The 22664-nt window shown below is 31.8% G+C and overlaps 1 protein-coding gene across 1 annotated transcript in view; it reads right to left on the reverse strand.

The window, feature by feature from the left end:
• The window catches only part of LOC118186529 (sedoheptulokinase-like), an 83890-nt gene that overhangs the window by 50046 nt on the left and 11180 nt on the right, over window positions 1-22664 (reverse strand). The window contains exon 2 of the mRNA XM_035356646.2: window positions 14618-14920. Coding sequence (XP_035212537.1) covers window positions 14618-14920 — 303 coding nt within the window. The remainder of the gene's footprint in view (window positions 1-14617; window positions 14921-22664) is intronic.

The raw sequence follows: 22664 nt of genomic DNA on the forward strand, positions 1-22664 counted from the left end.
ACGCGTTACAATTTTTATTTTTTGAAAATGGAAATATATGTTCCTTATTGCAACTTCGTAATCAAACAAAACTTTTCCTGTTATTATTTATTTTCGGTTTATTTTTTAAGTATCCTTCAAGTGCTTATTTCATATTTATGTTTTATTAGTTCAAAGGGACTTTGTCACTGTTTTCGTTTTGCGATTTTGCGTCGAATCACTGAATATCCGTTTCACTTTTCAAACTGTTGCCACCAAATATTATCGCCCTGTATTATATTTGTAGAAAATAAATAATTAAGAATCTGCATTAAATGTATGTATGTTTCTAGCAAATTGATGAAACAACGGTACCTACAGCCATCAAATTTTGAACGATGTAATCCTACTGCGAACATGGGCATCTGGAAGCCCAAATTTGAAATTTGGAATTTGTTTTATTATCGATTTCATATTTTGTAAAACTTCAAAGAATTTTTTTATTTACAAACTAAAAGATTTCAAAGCGAATAATAGCAACGCTGTGTAATAATAATAATAATAATAATAATAATAATAATAATACAGCGTGTGAGACTGTATATCGGAAATTCTAAAGATATGCTCAATTTAAAATTATTTTGAGATATTGCTGTTGAACTGAATTTTATGGTTTAAGTGCGAAGAACATGATATTTAATAAATAAGAGCAACACAGAAAATGTTAAAAAACGCCTCTTTGGGCGTAATGTAAAGTCTGAAAATTTGCATATATATATATATATATATATATATATATATATATATATATCGTGTATATATATATATATTAAATAAGCGTTAGTTAAAGATAAGCAAAATGGTAAACATCTAGTACTGTGGAACTCATGAAGAGAAACGGAATTTAGAGGCGAACGTGTATGAAATAACTAATATGCAAAAGAGACGGAAGGAAACATTTCGGGGGAAAACCAGACTTGAATCTTAATGCTAAAAACTCATGTATTGACTAGGATTGCACATAAATCATAAAACCTTTTTTATACAAAACATACTTATAGGATCATGGCCATGAAGTTAGACAGCTTTTGTTTTTAACTTATTAAAAATCCTATTAATCATATAACGTTAAGGTTAATAGTATAAATTATTAATTAATTAACCATATGAAAAGTTAATTTCTAAAGAATCTTCTTCGACTATAGTATCAAACTGTTTTCAAGCAAATTCCAACCTTATTCTAGGAAATTTTATAATTTAAATCAAAGCAGAAGTTCTGCTGTCCGGAATTTTAATTATCTGAATTTTTCATTTTTCTTTTCACGGCAAGTAAATGTATGCCTCTTGGTAATTCAATTAAGCGTTTTTTAATATTTATTATTTATTATTTTATTTATTGCTAAATAATATAAAATGATTAATATATATACACTGCTGGAGATTAAAATTGCAACACCAGGAAGGAATGATCTGACGAACGTCAAAATCACATGAAAGGAAAAAGAATTTGGGATATGCAAATGATTAGTATTTTAGTGTATTTAGACTAGGCAGGAGGGAGAAACGACATCTGGAGCACTGGATAAAAGAAAAGTTTTGTAGTGGATTTCTCATTCGGCAAGTGCTTTGAAACGTTGGAGTTTGCTCAGAATATCGTGTTATGCCTCGAATAAGAAGAGGAAATGCTTACCAGAAAGTTTCGAAATTCGATAGAGGCAGGATCGTTGCTTATCGAAAGGGTAGATTATCTTTCCTTGACGTCGCCGGTCGCACTGGTCGACATCCATCGACTGTCGTGCTAATATTGAAACAATGGAGTGCTGAGAATCATATCGAACGGCATGCAAGATCTCAACACCCTCCCATGACTAACGTCATAGAGGACAGACATATTAAGAGCTCAGCCCTGCAAAACCGTACGACCACATCACGGACCATTAGTCAAGAAATGGGCATGTTTGCAGCACGTCCATTATCAGCTCGTAAGGTGCGTCGACGTTTGCAGCAGCTTAGACTATCAGCAGGAAAACCATTATTTCCGCTTTCCTTGACAATGCAGCATAGAGAGACGGCGACTCTGGTGCGTCAAACGACAAAATTGGGTACAGGAGTGGCACAGTGTCGCCTTTTCAAACGAGTCCCGTTTCTACGTGCATATTTTGATGACCGTATACGTGTGTGGAGTGTCCGAGGAGACCGCACGTCGCGTGCTTGTATTCGATATCGCACGTCGCCTGCTTGTATTCGATATCGGCATAGAGGCCGATATCGAATGGTGCGATGGTTTGGGCAGCCATCGGATACACGAAACGCAGATCTCTAGTTCGGATTGACGGTAATGTGAACGGAGATGGGTACATTTCTGACATCTTACGTCCACTGGTTATGCCTCCAAACGAGCCTCTTCGAGGCCCCCAAGCGCCATATTCCAACAAGATAATGCAAGACCACATGTTGCACGTCGTGTTCTGACCTTTCTCGATATACAAGGTATTCGATTGCTGCCCTGGCCTGCACGGTCTCCAGATGAATCACCCATTGAAAATATCTGGTCATGGGTTGCTGAGAGACTGGCCCGCCACCCCTCTGCAGCTAATACGGTTGATGATGTGTGGCACAGACTTGAAGGAGGCGTCAGTATTCGATGGTGTCGCACCTGTGAAGTGACAGAACAGTCACTTCTTTTTTCCACTGAATTTCTTGTCTTATGGAAATTACCATGTTTTTATTTTCAGGTTACACTTTGAATTAATACAATTGGCAAAAAGCTTGCAGTCCAAGCAAGCTAAGCCCAGTATACAGCGGAGCTTGGGTAGAATCAGAGTATGTTCTGCCTGCTGAAAGCTATGTTATTAATTTGATTCGCTTGAGTATTCTGTGGCGTTGCGTTATTCTCGGCATTAGGCTTGTTACGCCGATTACTCTATTTGTGTAACCGTTACGCTAATTTATCTTTTACTTAGTTAAGTAACCAGTGTAAGCACTTCTGTTAATTTGAGTTAAATAAAAGAGTCCTTTACACCCCTTTTCAGTCTCTATGGTACTTTACAAGAAATAATGCTAACTCGCTTTACGTCTTAAGACGTTTCGTACATCTTATGCTACCAAGAATATGAGACTTTATAACGTATAGGTAAGAACTTTTTATTACTAAAAGTTCGGTTGTGTTCAGAAAGTCATATTCGGAGGTGTGTTAAGAAAAGAGGGAAAAGACAGAAAAGGCGAGGGTATAGAATATATGCTTATTGATATGCAAAATTATCCGTGTGAAACAAAAATTGTAATTGTAATCTGCATTTGTAATAACAAAAGGGAGTTTTAAATCATTTATGGAAAGATATAATAAAATAGTAACATGCACGCACTCTCTCGTCTTTCATAATCACAAGTCTGTTTCAAAGCTTTCTTTCACTTGAAAGCAAGAGTAAAATGTCGGTTAATAAAAATATTTATCTTTTGGTGTAAATGTAAATATACCTTCTATATAGTCAGAAAAGGGAAAAAGAAGAGTGGTGCACAAGGAAACCAAAATTTATACAAATCATTTCTATACACCACAAATGTTTTAGTAGAAACAGCCTTTTCTTTTGTCTAAGTTACCGCATAAACGATGCACCTTAAATATCAGTTCAAAGTCCTAAACATCATACTCCTAAAAAAATCATCCATTACACTTTAAACAAAAAATTTTAAAAAAAATTATAAAATCAATAAATTTTGCATTATATAACGAGAAATCATCTCTAATATATTTAGACAAGAAAATGAGAGAGAGAGAGATCGAACTCAATAAGGGCATTCTCAACTTCGAAAGAAAAACATCTACTCCGTAAATTATCTCGTTAAAACAAACATTTCCAACTCACTTCCATCGATCTCTCTTATAGCGACACCAAAAATACGATAGGTGTCGCTCCAAGATCAGAGATCAATGGAAATTCGATAAAGAGCAGTGATTTGATGCTCTCATCTTAACATTTTGACCCTTTTTCTCTTCTCATAATAATTATTCTTTATGAATGATTTTTATATTTGAAAAGTAAACGCTCTCGTGTAATAACTTTCGGTTTTAAAGTCCAAGACTATAAAGCTAAAATAATGCTAATTTTTAGATGCGATGCTTTTCATTTAAACCAAAAGAATGTGACCACGAATCTATCATCATTGAGAGTAGGAAATAGCTTGCGCTTCCTCTTTGGGTGAAAGCTACGAAGAACACTGCTTGAATACATCTTAGGATTTACATTGGATATCAGACAGGAATAGTCTGTGAATTATTTAGAAGTATAATTACATGGATGGTTAGTTATACAATTTAAACTTCTCTGTTTGGCGAGGGGGAAGGATTACATACATGGAGACATACATGGAGAAGTAACAAAGAGTCTAGTGATTAGATTAATAGCCAGATTTCAGTATAATTTTTCTACTCGTGAGCAGATGGAAAGTGAACATATACTAGTACTTAGGGTTTACATTTTCTTTAGTTTCGAAACATATTGCAAAATGCAGCTTAAATACACCTATCTTAATGATATAATTCGCCATAAGCAGTATTGATAAGATAAAGGTTAAATTTAATAATTTTAAGGATATTTATATACAGATTTAACTCATTTCGCATATAGCGAGTGACGCTTACAACATAGAAACTCCGAGGGCATTCTTTATAACGAACTTCGTATGGTTTCAAGTTTCATTCTTTGATGTAGAAAACTAAGGCAGCTATTAATTTGTCTAAATGATCTAATTTACGTACAAAAGCCAAGCCAAAAAATCCTCATTGCCTAATTACATTTAAATCTCGAGATTTTAAAATCTTACTATAAAGCCAATGTAGGAAAAAAAAAAAAAAAAAAAAAAAAAAAAAAAAAAAAAAAAAAGTGGCAGAAGATAATCCTCCAATTTACTACAACTCGGAAGAAAACCGTAGATTGCATTTACTATTTCATGGGAAGTCGTACAGCTGGGGGTCGAAGGTTGTTCTCGTCGATTGGGTTTCTTTTATCACTAACGTTATAACAGATAATAGGCTAAAAACTTGATCCGCGGAAAGATTCCTGTAAGTAAGCCATGATTCTGGCCGTAAATATATTTATTTGCCTTTCTAGACTAATCTTAGCGGAAAACGATAAGAAATTCCAATTACGTAATAAAAGAGAATTATGGAACTTGAATGTGATAGTTGATTCCAACAATTCACATACTATGTTTATTGTGGCCTCGTTGCTTTCACGCATTGCCAACCCGATAGGTTTATCTCATTGGCACTAAGGGCGCTGTTTTAGAGTACTAAAACAGCGCCTTTTAGTGCTAAAACAATTACCTGTGGTTCTAGACGGTTTAGATCTTTCTTAGAGGCAGACATGGTATGTTCCGCACCATGATTTAATTCTGCTCTCAGAAATATTGGTTACTTTTAAATGTGGTCCGCATGAGAAGTAGATTTTTAGTTGCTTTGTAAATCGGTCCTCCTGAATAGTCTTTAAATTAAATTACTAACGCCTCAAAAGAAGCTATCTTCTGCTCTTCCTTCTAAACGTCTGGCGAAGCTTTATTTCTACGTCAACTAGAGAGGAGAAAAGAAGCAAAATGAAAAGAAGAAAATGGTCATTTCCTTAACTTTAAAAAAAAAAAAAAAAAAAAAAACCCACCTCATTAAAGGTGAGAGCGGTTCTATTGAACCGCTCAGAATAGATGGTTTGGGAGACTGCCAGTGGACGGCTGATTATTCTTTTCCAAGAAGGGATGCTTAGAAATACTCTGACCTGCGAATTCTATTTTTGCTTTTAACGACCGTCAATGGAATGTCAAGAAAAGTTGATTTCTTATAAAAATGAGGATATACATGCTTTCATATTGGGTCAGAGCGCCATACGCTTGTTGGTAGCTAAATTTATAAACAACTATCAAATGATATTCGTCAAAACCATTTAACTTTTACTCAATGTGGTATTCTAAGTGCGAACATGATAGTTAAATCTTTTGATTTGCTTACGTTTTGTATATCTATATAAGTGTACAAAGCTGGCTACAAAATGAAAATATTTTGCAGCTTCAATAAATACTACTTTTATTTTAATTTTTCTTCCAAAAATGTAAACACGTCTAATATTCTTATTTCTTCTTATTTATTATCTAATTTTACATACAAGTAATTTTAAGAGCTGGAAAGATTTAAACCCAAATTATTCTGTTAGAAACTTGTTTTATTAATTAATGTCGAAGGTATTGATAAAAATTATCTATCAATTAAACATATTAAAACTAGGATGCAATCTTAACCGAAAGCTCGGTGAAATTTGCTCCATTGACTGCCACCTTGTTGATAGGGAAGCCACTTCCACAGCCGAAGTGAGAACAGCCGAAAGGTTAGCAGAGTTCGATACATATTATAATTTAGGTAGGATACGAACTGCGTGAAGTTTGATCGAAGATTCCCCCCCCCCCTTATCTAATCCACGAACTGCGCGACGTTTCCTGTCCCCTCTTTCTTTGTCAAGAAGATTGGGCGCTACAAGAAGTCATTTATCGCCATTAATGGGACATTTTATTGAGACTGCAAGCCTCTATTTTCGTTTATGAATATTGTAAAAATTGTACATACAAAACAAATATTAATTGAAAGTCTGGCGTGTGCTAAAGTAAAAATGAATTTCTTTTACACTCATTTTAAAGTTTTATTATGCTTAAAAGAATGATGAGCCAGATCTTTTTTATTCTCTAAAAACTTTCCAAGTTGTAGATTTTAGTCGCTATATATATACATATCAGTTTTGAATATTAAAATTGATAGATTAATGACATACACAAAACTGATACATCATCAACCTATCAAATATCGGATTTCTAGCACATCTTAAATAAGTTTCTTGTCTAAGTAAATATTAACAAATCATCTTAGATAGCAGAATGGTTTTAACTATCAAATTTACCATTTTAGGTAAACAGTTCTAATTTAATTTAAACAATTCTCTTTATTAAATCTAAAAATTGGATTTCTTAAGTGGTTCTAAATTGACACTAATATTATTGCAATATATTGCCGTATTAAGCTTCCATTTTTAGTCATTGAAGTTAGAACTATTTATGGTTTATTATTTATGGTTATTTTAAGTTTATTTAACTTTCTTACAAATTCCATATTTTAATACTAGAAACGTTTAAATATTTATTTTGTTTTCCAGTTACTCTACCCGACGTACTTTGACCATACATTAATGCTTGCATTAATGTACGTATTAATGCATACATTTAATTTCTAATGCACATTTAATTAATAAATTGATAATTATGAGCGTCTGCAGAATTTTCATAATTAACAAAAAAATCGAACTCCTTTATATTCATATCTTCGGATTTTCAGTTCCCTTTTAATCCCCTTTTTCACATATTGTTGCACTGTATTCAAGTTTCCTATGTATGTTATCATAATAATCAAAATTTACTTACAATTTATACACCAGAGTTCAAACGCATACTAATGTTGTTATAATAGATTTCATGCTGAGCTTTTTTTTAAATTTAACTATTAATTTCTGCAAACATTTACATGATTACTTTAATTAACAAAAATTATTTCTAGCACAATTTGATACGGTATAATCTTTTGCACGCCAGTGAGTTATACTAAATTTTCCAGTCTAATTCAGACATCATGTCTATTATTAATGTCATTTATAAAAAATACAATTGGTATGCTTTATAATTACTTAATTTATATTATTATAATATTCCTTGCTGTAATATTGTATTTAATGAAAGATATTTGTAATGCTAATATGTTGTTTAGTACTAATTTATTTTCTTTGTTAGCTCTCGCATTTATTACTGTTATTCAAGTAATTAGCCTGCTTGTTAAATATTCTCTACTTGTGATTGTGATATGTAATTCTATTTCTTCATTTTTATTTTCCTCTTGGCTACAATTGGCTTCGAAAAGTAAAATTGTAAATCTGTAGGCAACGAGGGGAAGAAATGTTGATTCGCGCAGTTGGACTATACCCCAGGACGAGGGGAGGGGATTTTCATTCGCGCAGTTGAAGTACAGCCATAATTTAGCTGATTTTCCTTCCGACCTAAAACGAGCTGAAATTCTAAAAAGATTTTGCTGTGTAATCACGTCGTAACTGTAAAAACGTCGTAACATAATTTATTTTACCTCTTTAAAATGTTTTATCCCGAACAGTGGCTTGTGAAGTTCTGTCTTATACTATTTTACCCCGAGTTTTATCTTGCGTATTCATAGTTAAGCAATAACTCGCTAGCCAGTTTTCTTTTCAGGTCTGACAACAAGCAGTTGTTAAGCAGTTCAACATCTTAGATGTTATAATGTAAAGTTTGGAAAATTTGCAAGCGATGAATACTTGTTCCATTCGAAAATTATTTTTTTAAGTAAAATAAAGATGTTTATTTCATCTTTTTAAAAAATATGTGACTTTTTTCAAGACATTTTCAAAATAGAATACAAATAGAAATTCTGTTAAGTGTTTTCTTTTGCGAATAAGAAAGTGCTAACAAAGGATGACTTATCACAGAATGAATATGATTCTGCATCTGAAACAGCAGTAAAAATCCTAAAAAACAAGATGAAGCCGTTATGTGGAATACTAGAATAGAAGAAATAGAAGAAATAGAAGAAATCAGTGAATGATTTTTTTACTAAAAGTATACATTAGTTAAAGTAGTATTTGATCTTAATATGGATACTATATATGTAATAGCGACTTCCGGACAACTGCTGAAATACTGTTGGGGACAATGGAACTAGTTAAGATAATTGTCGCACGTTTAAACGTATTAAATTCTATACGTTTAACCATACAAAAGAAACGCTTTTCTCCCTTCAGATTTTAAAACTTTCAAACAGGGAAATAAATCCAGAGATTATTATCAGCCCAAAGACGCGTTGGTCCAGAAGAGCTATTAGTCTCGAAACGATATTTTGCGTCGAATCACCATAAACGGCTACACACTATCGCAAGAATCTGCATGAATGTATGTAGGCTTCTCGCACTGTGAAATACAACAATACCTAGAGCCATCACATTTTGAATAACGTAGTCTTCCAACCGAATCGTAGTCCGTAGGCACATGGAAGCCCGAATATTGAATTTCGAATTTGTTTTATTACCTGTTTCATATATTTCAAACTTAGGTAAATTATACCTAAGTTTAAACTCTAGGTATTTTTGATTAAGAAACTCAATGATTTCAAAGTGAGCAGTGGCAACACGCTGTTCGGGATAAAATATTTTTATCTCCAGCGCGCGAGACTGTCTATCGGAAATTCTTAAATTATGCTGTTTCTAAACATTTTTAGTCTAAAGGGGCGTTAGCCCAAATACCCTCAAAACGTATAAGTATGCGTAACTGGGAGGGAAAAAAAAGCCCCCCTTTGGGCGTAATATACAATCTGGAAGCTTTCAGATTTTTTAAAAAATTCATTATATTAAAAAGTAAATAAACAAGGAAGCACTAAGCAGTTTAAAAAATTTAATTACTTTCATTTTTCAGGGTTCAAAAGCGAACGATAGTTACAAAAGTGCTTTCAATTTAGAAAAGTGCATTAAATTTTGTAAATGTTTTCTGATATTTGTGTAATAACTAGTGTATGTTTTGCCAGTTTGCAAAGTTTAAGTTTTATGATATGTTTATGGTATTTTGAATTCTTTATAAGTTTATCAAGAAATGCCTTCAGTTTTATTTATTTTTGATTCATTATAACATTAAAAAAATTAAGTTAGTTCTATACAGGCGATAATCCGCACTAAAACCTACACGATGATAGCCTAGCCAAAATTTGCATTCCAGAAATGCAGTAGAAAGATGAACTTTAAAACGTGGCACACATAAAACAATAATTAAAAAATTCCAATTCGTGAAACTTTTTGGGAGTGATATGAATTTTCTTCAATAAAAGGCAATAATTTGAATTTTGTGTAGAATTATAACTGTGGTTGAATTCTCTGAATTTAGATTGCAGTACTTGCTGCTTAGATCTACATGTACATTCGGAAATTTCTTAAACAAGTAATGTTCAAATGTAAACTACTGATTAGATGTTTTGCTTTATGATAGTCTGTCTTGTTGAGTGCCTTCAAATACATGCATAAACTGATTAAAAAATGAAAAATTTTTGCAAAAACTCTTTTCTGGTGAATAACTAAATCACATGAAGATGTAAAATAAATTATTGAATAATTTTTATTATATTTGTTTCATAATCCCTATGAAAATCAGAAAATTCTTTATCCGAGAAGTGGCATAATACTTTCAAAAGAATAATCCGAAGATTTCAAGAATGAATATTAAATTCACGTCGAATGTAAAAAGTCCTCAGAAATAAAAGTTAAATCCAATTATATAAAAGTAAGCAGTTTTTCTTACCATGTATATATATATATATATAAAATGTTGTAGATATATATATATATAATGTAAGAAAAGCTTATGAACTAAACAAAAAGGACCGTGAGGTCAAAAATTTTGCGCATGGAGCTGCAAAATTTGAAAATAAAATTAAAAAGTAATTCTTTAAGCTAAAGCCTACGTGTAAAGTAATACTTTGTCCCTATGCAAACAAGTATAAACACATAGTAAATATCCAATTGCAATATAAGATGTAAAAACATAGAATGTATGAAAAACTAAGAAAGAAAAATCTAAAGATGAATGCTTAACTTGATTGGAATTTAAAAGTTAAAATGTAAGTAAAATAAAGTGTAAGCTACCTCATATATATACATATATATCTATGTATATATATTAAAAAAACAAAAACACAAAATATTCACGTGATTTTATTTGTCGACAATTCCTTGTATTAGTATACAGAAATGCAATAATATGGTAAGGTAATTACCATAGTAGTAATTAGTATACAGAAATGCAATAATAAGGTAAGTAATAAAAGGTATGGATTATAAGGTAAGGATATATTAAGGTAAGGATATTATAATGCAATATAATGCAGATAACCGATGTTAGGATAAAAAAAATATGTTTAAAAAAAATTCAAAGAAACCATTTATACATGCTCATCTATTTATTTATTTTAAACACACAGACATTTTAATTTCAAGTAACGAATGTTTTAATTTGACATTTATTGTTACATTTTTCAGAAAATGAACAGAAAATTTTGCTATCGAGAACTGTTGTACCGCAAACTGTTTTACTGTTAAAATGCGCAGATTAATTCACTTTGCTTTAATTTTGCACGATAAAAATTAACTTTTCATTAAATGATGACATAATTATTTTACGTACAGGTAAATGATGAATAAAATACGCGTCATATTCGAATTTTGAAATAAAGAAAGGTATGGACTGAATCACAGATAGAAAAATAATATGATTGTAAATGCAGGAACAGAAAATTAACAGAAGTCAGAGAGATTAAAGAAATAAATAACAGGTATTTACTAGAGGAAGAACGACTGGATGGTTGCAAGGAATTTCGTATATAACGTTTGTGATTTGTTGCCAGGCGTTTCCGGTCATATTCTCCACAATGCGCCCAAACGTGTCGCAAACTGATCCTATAAAAGACGCGTAAAAGGGGGAACTGTGCTATAATTCATGGTTTGCAGTAATGAAAATAGGTCTCTTGCTGCAAAAGACCTTTTAACTGTAGTTCGCACTGAAGAACAACATGTGCTATCATGCAGCAGCTGTCCCATTCTTACGTTTATCCACGAATTTTTGCATTCAAGCTAGAAAAATTTACAAACTTGCTGACACATACAAAAATATCGAATAGAAGAGAAAAAAGTACCGAATACAAGGCATAAAGAAGTGCGACATCTCAACCCCACATGCTTCGAGTTTTCCTCAACTAAATTAAGTGGCACTTCCTTTACAATGTTATCTATCATTTGTCACTGTCAGTCTGATCGCTCCACGTGCTGAGATGGCGAAAAGAGTCCAGAGAATCGACACCTCGATCGAACATACTGTTTTATTTGCTTTTTCCTATTTTGTTTCTTCAATCGATGCTTCTCTTTGTTCATGCTCATGTAAAAATACAGGAAGTGGCCTTTTACCACTCGACACAACTCATTCAACGGAACTGTGCTTTATTCTGAAAAGATGATAGCTTTACCCGGCCTTACCCATCGTTTCGCTTCTTCTTCACAAGGAAATATAAATTTTTTTTAACAATCAAAGTTGCCAGGTTAAAATTCTTATCTCAGTCCAAGCAGCAGTAATACGTATTCTGACAATTTTAATACTACAAAAATCTCTCTCTCTCTCTCTCTCTCTCTTTTTTTTTTTTTTTTTTTTTTTTGTAAGTTTTCATCTTAACAGCTTAACGACCGAATAACATTACAAACTGTTTTCCTTGCAACTCACAAAAAAATTTAAGCTGTAATTTGTGAAGCCTTTTTTTTTTTCTTTTTTTTCTTTTATAATGAGAAATTTTATAAGTACCCGTGCATGTGATGAAAGATTTCAAAGCCTATCAACATGACTGTGTCGTATAAGGTATTTCTCCCGCCTTCTTAGAATGCCTTCGTGGTGTAGTGGTCAGCACGCTCGACGCAATTTGACAGTTCCGTGGTTCGAGTCCCGGCGTGGGCATTGCTCATTTTTCATATCTCCTGCTTCCGAAACGTCCTAATGACTCTACAATCGAAATGTCAACTAGCATGAAATCATACAGATTAGATTGACAGTATTTTGATTATGCTAAGAAAAATATCAATCAGGAAGACCTTTAATTTGTTCATTATGGAAGTCCTTTCATTGATGACAGAAATTTAAAAGATGAAATGCAATTATAAAGAAGAAAATACACTTAATTTTAAACGCAAGAGTTAAGAAATCTAATGCTAAAAATTCTTTTATACATGACTATAAATTCTGTAGTTTATTATTTATAAATCTTTTACTAAACCTTTTAAGCTAATACGTTTCCTTCGTTCCGTGAAATGTTTTGAGCTGAGTATAACACGGTCACAGTCGATCATACGACTTCAATTTTAACTAATGTTTAAAGGAACTAGTTATACTTCCCTCTTCTAACTTCTTTTATGGCTGCAACTTGCTGTTTTAACACAACGCGATTTTTTTTTCCCTTTCTGAAAATAGTCGCGATTTTATTCGCACAGTGAGAACAATAGTACCTATTTCGTCAAGAGTTAAAAAGCCCAAGTTAAACCAAGCAAATTTAAATGTATTTTCCATATTATCAACACATTTAAAAGCTTCAGACTTAAGTAATGCTTTACCTAGATTCTTAGGTAACGCTTTACTTAGATTCTAGGTAAGAGAATGAAATCTGCGATAACTTCTAACAGATGCGTCTGTCATTTTTAAAAATATGAAACTCTTACAACATTTGTTTTAAAGCAGTCGTTAAGCCGGGATTCTCGCTGCAAAATAAAAATTGTTTTAGCTGCATATTTCAAAATTTATCTGTGTGACTGCGAACCACATTCCAAATATGTGAAACTTCTCTCAGACCAACACCGCTATTCCACGCAAAATTTAATTTTCTGTGAATGTGATTGCCTTAGATGACTATCTGAAAACGTTACAAAATTGTAAATACTTCATTTCAGAATAAAATAATTTTTACCTATAAAAGTAGAGAAGGAATTCTAGGTAGTTATATAGGGGTTTTACAAAAAAAAAAAAAAAAAAAAAAAAAAAAAAAAAAAAACATGGTGGGGGGGAGGGTGCTTTTCATTATTAAACGAACTGAAAAAGTACAGATTTCCAAAATTTGGCTTATGAAAACCCGGTCTGATAACCATGTCAGCAGTATGTTTAACAGGTTGAATACCGTAGATTGGCCTTAATTATTAGATAATATGATGGTTAGAATTTTAACCTGCCACTCAGCAACATAATTCAGCTGCAATGTAATATAAAATATAAATGTATATTCATTTTAAATGGTTCATCATGTACCTTAAGAAATATGTCTAACTGAAATAATCGTCATAAGGTCATCGATAGTTACAATTAAAAAAAAACTACAGTTTGATCTTTCAGATGCCAGCCAAATTCCAGAAGACTATTAATATTAAGATCGGTATTTTTCCAATTTGAAATGCATCACTCCAACACAAAATCAAAATAACTTTTTGATAATGAGATAGCGCATGAATAAACAAATACTGTACGTAAATTAAATAGGACTTGAATTCTAAGCACCGAGTTTTTCTGAAAAGAAGTCGGATGAAAAACTATACAAATGAGAAACTGCCTACTGATACATAAATAAAAACCATAATACTCTTCCGTGTTTAATTACCGAATTAAGATATTTATTACCACCGAGTTTTGATTAGGTTTAATCATGAATTTGCTTCTTTCCAGGTCCTTATTAATGGCATAATGTAATACTTTCTAGAATATACTTATTTTAATTCACAAAATATGATTTTATCATTAGATGCCGAAGAAATCCGGCTCGTACATGTTCAGCATAAATTTTAATTTCTTACAAAACATTTTAAAAAAATTGACTTTCTCATTTGTCCAAACAACTTTTTTTTTTAATATAAATATATTTTTGTTAGTAATCAAAAACTGTGCAATACTTTCCACAAGACTTTCCAGTACTGTGCAAAAAGGTTACAGCCAGCTATCAAATTTACTGATTAATTATAAACTTGATACTTGCTATTGAATGATGTAGACTTACTTTTCGATGTTCCAGGTTCGAGTCTCAGTATCGAAATAGCCCCATCCAGCAGCGTTTTGGGCAGACATAACAGGGCGCTCTAAACCACAGATCATGGCCACAACCAAGTCCTGCACCGTTCCAGCGGTATCATATTGTGCGATCAAATCAGGTTTATTTCTTGACAGCCAAAAGAGAGTGGCACAACCATGTCCTGTGCTCAGTCGTAGATGTGAATCTGGCTTGGGTAAAGACTCCAGGAATTCAGAACTACAGCGTCCGTCTTGCCACGTATACAGAACACTCACTTCTTCAGTCTCATACCTAGAATAAAGTATTATATTTATTTGAAAGTAATAAATAATGTTTAAAACTTCTAATATTTACGCTGATGGATACGTACAAAATACAAAATACAATTTCTTTCATGCGGTAAATTCAATTTTTATAGCAATTAACTTGCTTATTAAAACAGTAAGATCAATACATTACTATCAGCGATGCTTATAGCTCGGAACAAAGAAAATTTCTTTTATTACTTGGTGGAGACAAGTTTTTTTTTTTTTTTTTTTAAAGTAGGAGAAATGAAAAATGAGCAACGCCTTCGCCGGGAATCGAAACACAGATTTCTGGAATACGCGAAATACCTTATAACGTTAATTACTTAATATTCCCTGATGTTATTTACGAGATCATTAAGATGATGTGTCATATTTCAGTGTGGCAAGACTTTATGCAGCTGGAAAGAAATTAGGTGACATGCAGCATGATCTTGTTTTCTTTAAACACATGAACAGGAACTGAGCTTTGAAAGCTGATACCACAAGAGAAATAACTCAAATTGAGTGATTTTAGTAAAATAATATGTTTGAAAATGTATTACATGCACACATGAGCGAGCACATTGTTTCGAATATGAAAGCCAATGGAATCGTCCCAAAGAGTTTTGATTGGAATTCAATTTGACTGGAAAATGTATTGAAAAATGTTATTTTTAATTTTTTTGAATGAAATCGATTCTGTATTCTTTCGCTTTCAGAAATCTTCTGTTTGAAAAAATTTGACAGAGATAATTTGAAGAGCATATTATTTGCTATTTTGAAATAAGCTGTGTTACACATATTTCTAAAATTGGCTAAAAGAAACATGTCATGTTCATGCCATAAACACACTTCTTAAATTGATTTTTGAAGGGTTGGCATGCATTTCTTTAAATGAAAATTTTAATGACTTTTAAAAAGCACCAGCAGAAAAAAAAAAAAAAAAAAAAAAAAAAAAAGAACCTTTAAGCACACACAAGTGAAAAAATTAAATCAATTATCTATACAACAGCCTTAACACTTGCAGTATTAGTCTAAGAATAAAACAGAAGAAAGTGGGATACATTATTTTTAATCATTATCTAATATCTAACTCAAAAGAAGTTTAGCAAAAATAACCTTGAGAATAAAACCAGGTCCTTAAAAGTTTTCAAGCAGTTTATATTAAATTACGAATATAATTCCTTGAACGCTTATAATGCCACACATATTTCAAAGATTTATACTGTCACTATTAAAATATTTTTTAAATGCAATTAAAATCACAATCTAATGAAATTTTACAGTTTAAAGTACACATAATTGCATATATGATTTATTACATTGGTTTAAACAACATTAGAATAGTTATACTACATTAAAAGCTACAAAACATCCGTTAAGACTACAAGATATTTATGTTTTTTTTATTGTAAAAATTTTCCAGATATTTTAACTTATTTTTAACTATTTCTTTCTCTGTAACTATTTTTATAAGCTCCTTTGTTTTTAATAAAGAAGTGAATGTTCCTGTTATTGTCTACATCCCTTGCTAAAGCATAATTTTATCCTTTTGAAAAAGAATTTCCTTTTGCTTTATACAAACAATTTTTCCCACTTTTGAATTTTAAGATTTTATATAAATAATCAATTATATATAAATATTAAAAAAAACTTTTGTTGTTCCGAAAAACTACATGTAGTCATGTATTTAGAACATGCAGAAGAAATTGTTAATCTCATTTCTTAAGTAATTTCAGTATTCAGAATGACTCTGAAAAATTTACAACATGATTATAATATGCGTTCACATATATAAAATGTATTTATTTATTGGTATAAATACGTCGTGGCTCCTCCCTCCTTTGCAGAATTTTGTTGCTCCTCACGAAGAGGAACCTGTACCTATTCGCCTTCGAAATCGGTACAGCTTCGAATATAAACACACAGTTGTTTTGCCTGTTTTTAAGTTTTACTTTGGCTTGTTTCTCTTTTCTCTTGGTATAAAACGTACCTTTTAAATTGTCAATTTTTAATACATTTATTTTCTAACGCAGAAATTCATTTCTCTTGATGTCCGCCCATATGACAAGATTAGAAATTTTTTTGAAATTTTATAATAGAATAGAAGAGAAAATAAAGTAAATAAACAAATATCACGATAAAGACATTTGGGATCAAGAGAAATAAAAGGTACTTTTTTTTATTATTAGGACTCCTCAATTAAAAGAAGGCAAGAGCCCTCTTGTTAATAAATTGCGACAAAGTAACAACAAGTAGCCCTTCGCAAATCGTTACCAAACGGCTGGAAGTCCTAACTATACTCACTTGTAGTCCACCCATCACGAGAAGAGTTCTGAATAGAGTTGCAGTTTTGACAGACTATAATAATAGAGCTCCTTGTGCTGTTCAAATAATGGGGCGCTGTAATAATAAAGAAATACCACAGAGAATTCAGAAAACTTTGTTTTTACTGCTTTTCCCCAAAATTCTTCAAGCAGTATGAGAAATGTATCTCATTATTATTATTAATATAAAGCAAAATGATAAGTATGTTAATGGTATTAACGCATTTTGCGATAATACCATTAACATACTTATCATTTTGTCACGGACATTTTATGGATTTTAGACATTAAAATACCTGTCTACTTTTCTACTTTGTAAGAATAAAAATCAGCTAATAATAATAATAATAATAATAATAATAATAATAATAATAATAATAATAAAAGAAAGAAAGAAAGAAAGAAAATTTTAAAATGCATTTTGCAGAGAAAGCTAAAATATAGCTAACATATATTTTCAAAAAACTGCGCATGGAAAAACACTTATCACGTAAGATTAAATAAATGAAATCATTCTAGGATAATTACACTAGCTATTTTGCTTTTGCTAAAATATAATCAGAAATTCTGTAACATTTGTTATTTCGTTTATATTTCAAAATGAAGATATTCAAAGACCGCCAAAATAAAAGGCAAATTTGTGATGATCTTTTGTCGCTATTTTAATAATATTATGATAGCGTTATTATATTTGTCAAAGCAATCTTAATGAAATACACAAATCTTCTGTACACAAATTGATCTAAAAATTCCGTACACGAATTCTGTACATAATTCAAGTTTCTGTACACAAACTAAACTTAAAATCGCCTAAATGTTGATAAATCGCCAAATTTGGCAACGCACAGTAAAAAACAAAATCCATGTTCATTCAGAAAAAAGAACTAAATGATTATCTGAATACCTGTCAAGAAATGCACAAAAATATGAATACAAATCTGGTGACAAACCACCAAACTAGTGCACTTTTTGGCGCCTTTGCAAAATTCGTGAAATGTTAATTTCGTGCTTAAGATCTGAAAACTGAAGCAGTTTTCGTAAAAACTGCAAAACATCTGTGAAGGTTGACAGATATGGATTAATCATGCGTCTATAAATCTTGTTAGAATTAATAGGATACATGAAAATTGCCTTAAGCCAAACCCTTATAGTGCAAAATTCAAAGAGATTAATTTCATAAAAATTACGAAATCTACGTTTTTAACGCTTGTCTGGTGCCCTATACTTATATTTAGGAAACTTTTGTGCTTGTTATATAAAATAAAACGCACTTTTGTCTTCCGTACTACAAAAATTGACCCAGATATTTGATATGAAATCGGAAAGCAAATTCACTGCCTAACACTGATTGAAAAGCGGAAAAGTTTTCTGATATTAAGCGATTACATAACGAGCTTTTCTATGCAGAATATTGAGAAAAAAGTCCAAAGGGGTAATTTGCGCAGAAGGAATTTAACTTAATTTTGTTTTGGCATTATGCGTTCGATTCACGATAAGCGTTGTTTCACTTTTCAAATGGTTGTCAGCAAATATTATCGGCCTTTATTATATTTAAAGATATTAAATAATGAAGAAACTGCATGAATGTATGTACGTTTCTCGCACTGTGATAAAACAACGATAGCTAGAGCCATCAAAATTTGAATAACGTAATCTGCCATAGAATATGGGCATGTGGAAATCCTAATTTGAATTTGAAATTTGTTTTATTATCGATTTCATATTTTGTAACACTTCAACGAATTTTTGATTAACAAACTAAACAATTTCAAAGCGAGCAATGGCAACACTGTACGGGAAAAAAAAAAAAAAAAAAAAACTCCAGCGCGCGAGACTCTGTATCGGAAATTCTAAAGATATGCTCATTTAAAAATTATTTTGCAATATTGCTGTTGAACTGAATTTTATGGTTTGAGTACGTAGAACATGATATTTAATAAAGAAAGGTAACACACAAAACGCTTAAAAAAACGCTCATTTTGGGCGTAATTTAAAATCTGAAACCTTTCAGATTTATTTATTTTTCAAAATGGACATCTTATTCACTGAATCTGATAGAATTCGTATTCTAGAAAACACTGGCAGGCTTCTGGATTGGCACACAGCCAACTCATAAAATTATTTTCCTTAAAATGAAAAATATTTGAACTTTAATGAATTATTTGTATGATTACTAGCTAGTAATAAAATTTCATGAATATATTAATAACGTATTTTTAAACTTTAAGAAAAATGTAACAGAATTATAAATAAAGAAGCTAGTAAATCATAAAACAATATTATTGAATGGAACTTAAGGGGATAAAATTCAATCTCGTATTATTCTAATTTATTTTTAATCGACCCCTGAATTCAAATTTTAAATGATGTCAAATACGGCAAATTTTGAAATTAAATATCTCGGTCAATTGGGAAAGAAGAACATTCCTGATGCAATATTAAAATTAAACACATTATATATGTTAATATGAACAATATCCTGAACCTGAATGGACTACAGCAGCGGCTCTCAGCCTTTTGACTAGCGCGTACCATCTAAACAAAAACTGAAAAACTTTAGTACCACCTCCAATATGTCAATAGAAATATTTAAAAAAGATACATTTTGCTATTTGCGCAACTTATTTGCTATATTAAATGTGCACACATAAAAAAATATTACATTACAAATAAGTTACCATTTTAATTATCAAAAGTTAAGTTATAATACTTTAATTTTAAAATTTAGTGTGAAATTTGGGCCTGTTTAAGAGAGATCAATTTCTTTATGGTCTGCTTATTTTACTTAACTTTAACCGTAAATTAAGATCCAATCTTAATTTTGCTATAAAAAGTGGAAGAAAATACTTGTTCACACAAATAGGTTGTGCGAAAAGGCAATACAAATTTAACAGCTTTATTTGAAACGCCTTTAAATTCTTCTTTTGGTGTGTTTTTTGTACAATCTTCAGTTACAGTTTTATCCCAGGAAGTTTCTAGTCTGAATTTAATAGTTAAAAATATTTTGTTTCTTTGCGTACCACATATTTTTCTCTTGCATACCAGCAGTGGTACGCGTACCCCGGTTGAGAACCTCTGGACTAGAGTATACACTGACGGCTCGAAAATACAAGACAACATTGGAGCTGGTGTATATAGTAAATTTTTTCCCCAATGTACTCCTGTGGGACGCTTCATGTCGAATTTTGATGCAGAGATCCTTACATTCTCACTGGCTCTGGAAAATCTCAAGATAAAGATCGATTGTTTCTCTAAAGCAATTTTTCTAGTCGATTCCAAAGCAGCCATCCAGGCTGTAGTTATCAATCATGACACAGATACCCAGATTATCTCAGAAATAAGACAAACCTTGAACTTTTTTTAACACAACAATCATTTTTCCAGGGACCCCTTCATATGTAGGTATCGACGGTAACGAAAAGGCAGACTCACAAGAGAGGAACACTTGAGCCACAAGACAGCAAGCCACTTCCTCCAAGTCACTTAAAATGCATATTTTTGAGAAATTAATGGATACTCTTAAATCTGAACAGGCAGCAAAATCAACAGGCAAATCCTGGGCTAAATTCAAGACATATGGGAAACGTTTTGTCAAAAAGTCCGTAAAGAGGCTGTGGCAAACTTCAGACTGCAAACAGGCCACTATTGCATGGCACATCATCTTAATAAAATTGGCATCCTCCCATCTAGTATATGCCAAATTTGCGGGCATCACGGATGCAGAGCATCTTCTTATATGCCCAGAACTAGAGAAAGAGTTTCAGAAACGTGGTGAGGTAAGTAAACTATACTGCAATGCCAGAGTTATCATGAACTCCTTGTAAAAACTATATCTCTCATGTTCCTTTCCCTGCTGTTTAATTTTTTTTTTAACTTTTTACTTTTGTTTCCATGATCATTTATTCTCATTCTCACTTTAAATGTTTGTTTTTTCTTATTATTTATCATTGTTCTTGTGTGATACTTGAGCTGTTTTATATGTTTGGATTAATCTTTCCAATAAAGCTATTATGTAACAACATATCTCGGTCAATTTTTGGTCGTACGTCAAAGTTTTATTATTTATTTATTTTACGAGTACAAATTTTTCCTAATTACTATAAGTATGGGAATCGGAGGAAAACGTCTAAAAATCAGATTTCGTATTTTATATGAAATCAATAATTTTAAATTTAAGTCCACAAAAGCATGAATCTTTGCATCGTTTAAAACATATTTGAAGTATAGGTTTACGACCAACGATCGAGAAAATAAAGATCTTGCAAGGACTTTTGCGGATACGGTCTGTTTGTGTGTGTATGTGTACATATATATATGTGATGATTATTTCGTTGTAGATAACTTCTGAGAAAACTGCTGCGTAGGTGACTGAAAACTGGGGTGTAGTGGATGACCGGATGGGATTTTGGAAGAAGCTCGATCAGTTCGGTAGTTAAACATAATTTTGACGAATTTCTTTGCCTATCCTCTTAAATAGTAGAACATTTGGGGTGCTAAGCACAATTTTACATAAGCAATTACAACAGCTCTAGTAAACAGCAGAGAACAGCTCTAGAGGCTAAGCGACATGTTGGCAGCAAGAAGGCGAAGTGGCGAAAGAGGATGCATAATTAGTTGCGTTACTATTTATAAGTTTGGAAAGACTTTCTTTTCCGATACCAGCCAATATTTCAGCATTTCACAAGTTCCTAGCCAAAAACAGAGCGGCCATAAATAAAATCTTCAAAGTAATAACCACCATTGCAGCATATGGCCAGGACCTCTATCAACCAGAGTAATAGGGCTTATATGCATTACTATCATTGACATATGCACTCTAATGCTCTACCATCTAATCTCTGACTGCATAGGGAGCAATGCTACGTATTATAATAGTAACTGCAATTGTAACTATACTTATAATCTAATTGTAAGGCAACTGTAATGTAATGAAACTGCACCAACTGTTCTACCTGTAATGGAATGTACCACCCGTAATGTAATGGAACTGTACAGTAATAATTGTAATGTAATTGCACTCCTTCAACTGCTCAATCTACAACATGCACTCTGTATTATATCACCTCAGAATGTGCCTTTTATACTCCAACATGTGCAAATTTCATTTAACTGTAACATACTACAGTAATATTTAATTGCACCATATAACAATATTTTGTCCTTGTATCATGCCCTATGTACCATGCCTTATGCTTCTATACAAGTTGCGTACTTGTACTAGGCCGTATATACAATTCACAATACACACTCTTAGTATGCACAATATATGTGTTTCTATTCAACCTTGTTTATTTCAGTTAACATCATCAATCTTCTAAGCATTATTGTCATGAAATGAATCTGTAATATAAGTACCATTCCCTATGTTCCTTTGTTTTATACTCCATGCTTATCTGTACCGTAATTGTAAACATATTAACA

Source organism: Stegodyphus dumicola, chromosome 5 (assembly GCF_044657685.1).
Source record: "Stegodyphus dumicola isolate Sdum_Otavi_A_Nest chromosome 5, ASM4465768v1".
In the NCBI taxonomy this organism is placed as follows: domain Eukaryota; kingdom Metazoa; phylum Arthropoda; class Arachnida; order Araneae; family Eresidae; genus Stegodyphus; species Stegodyphus dumicola.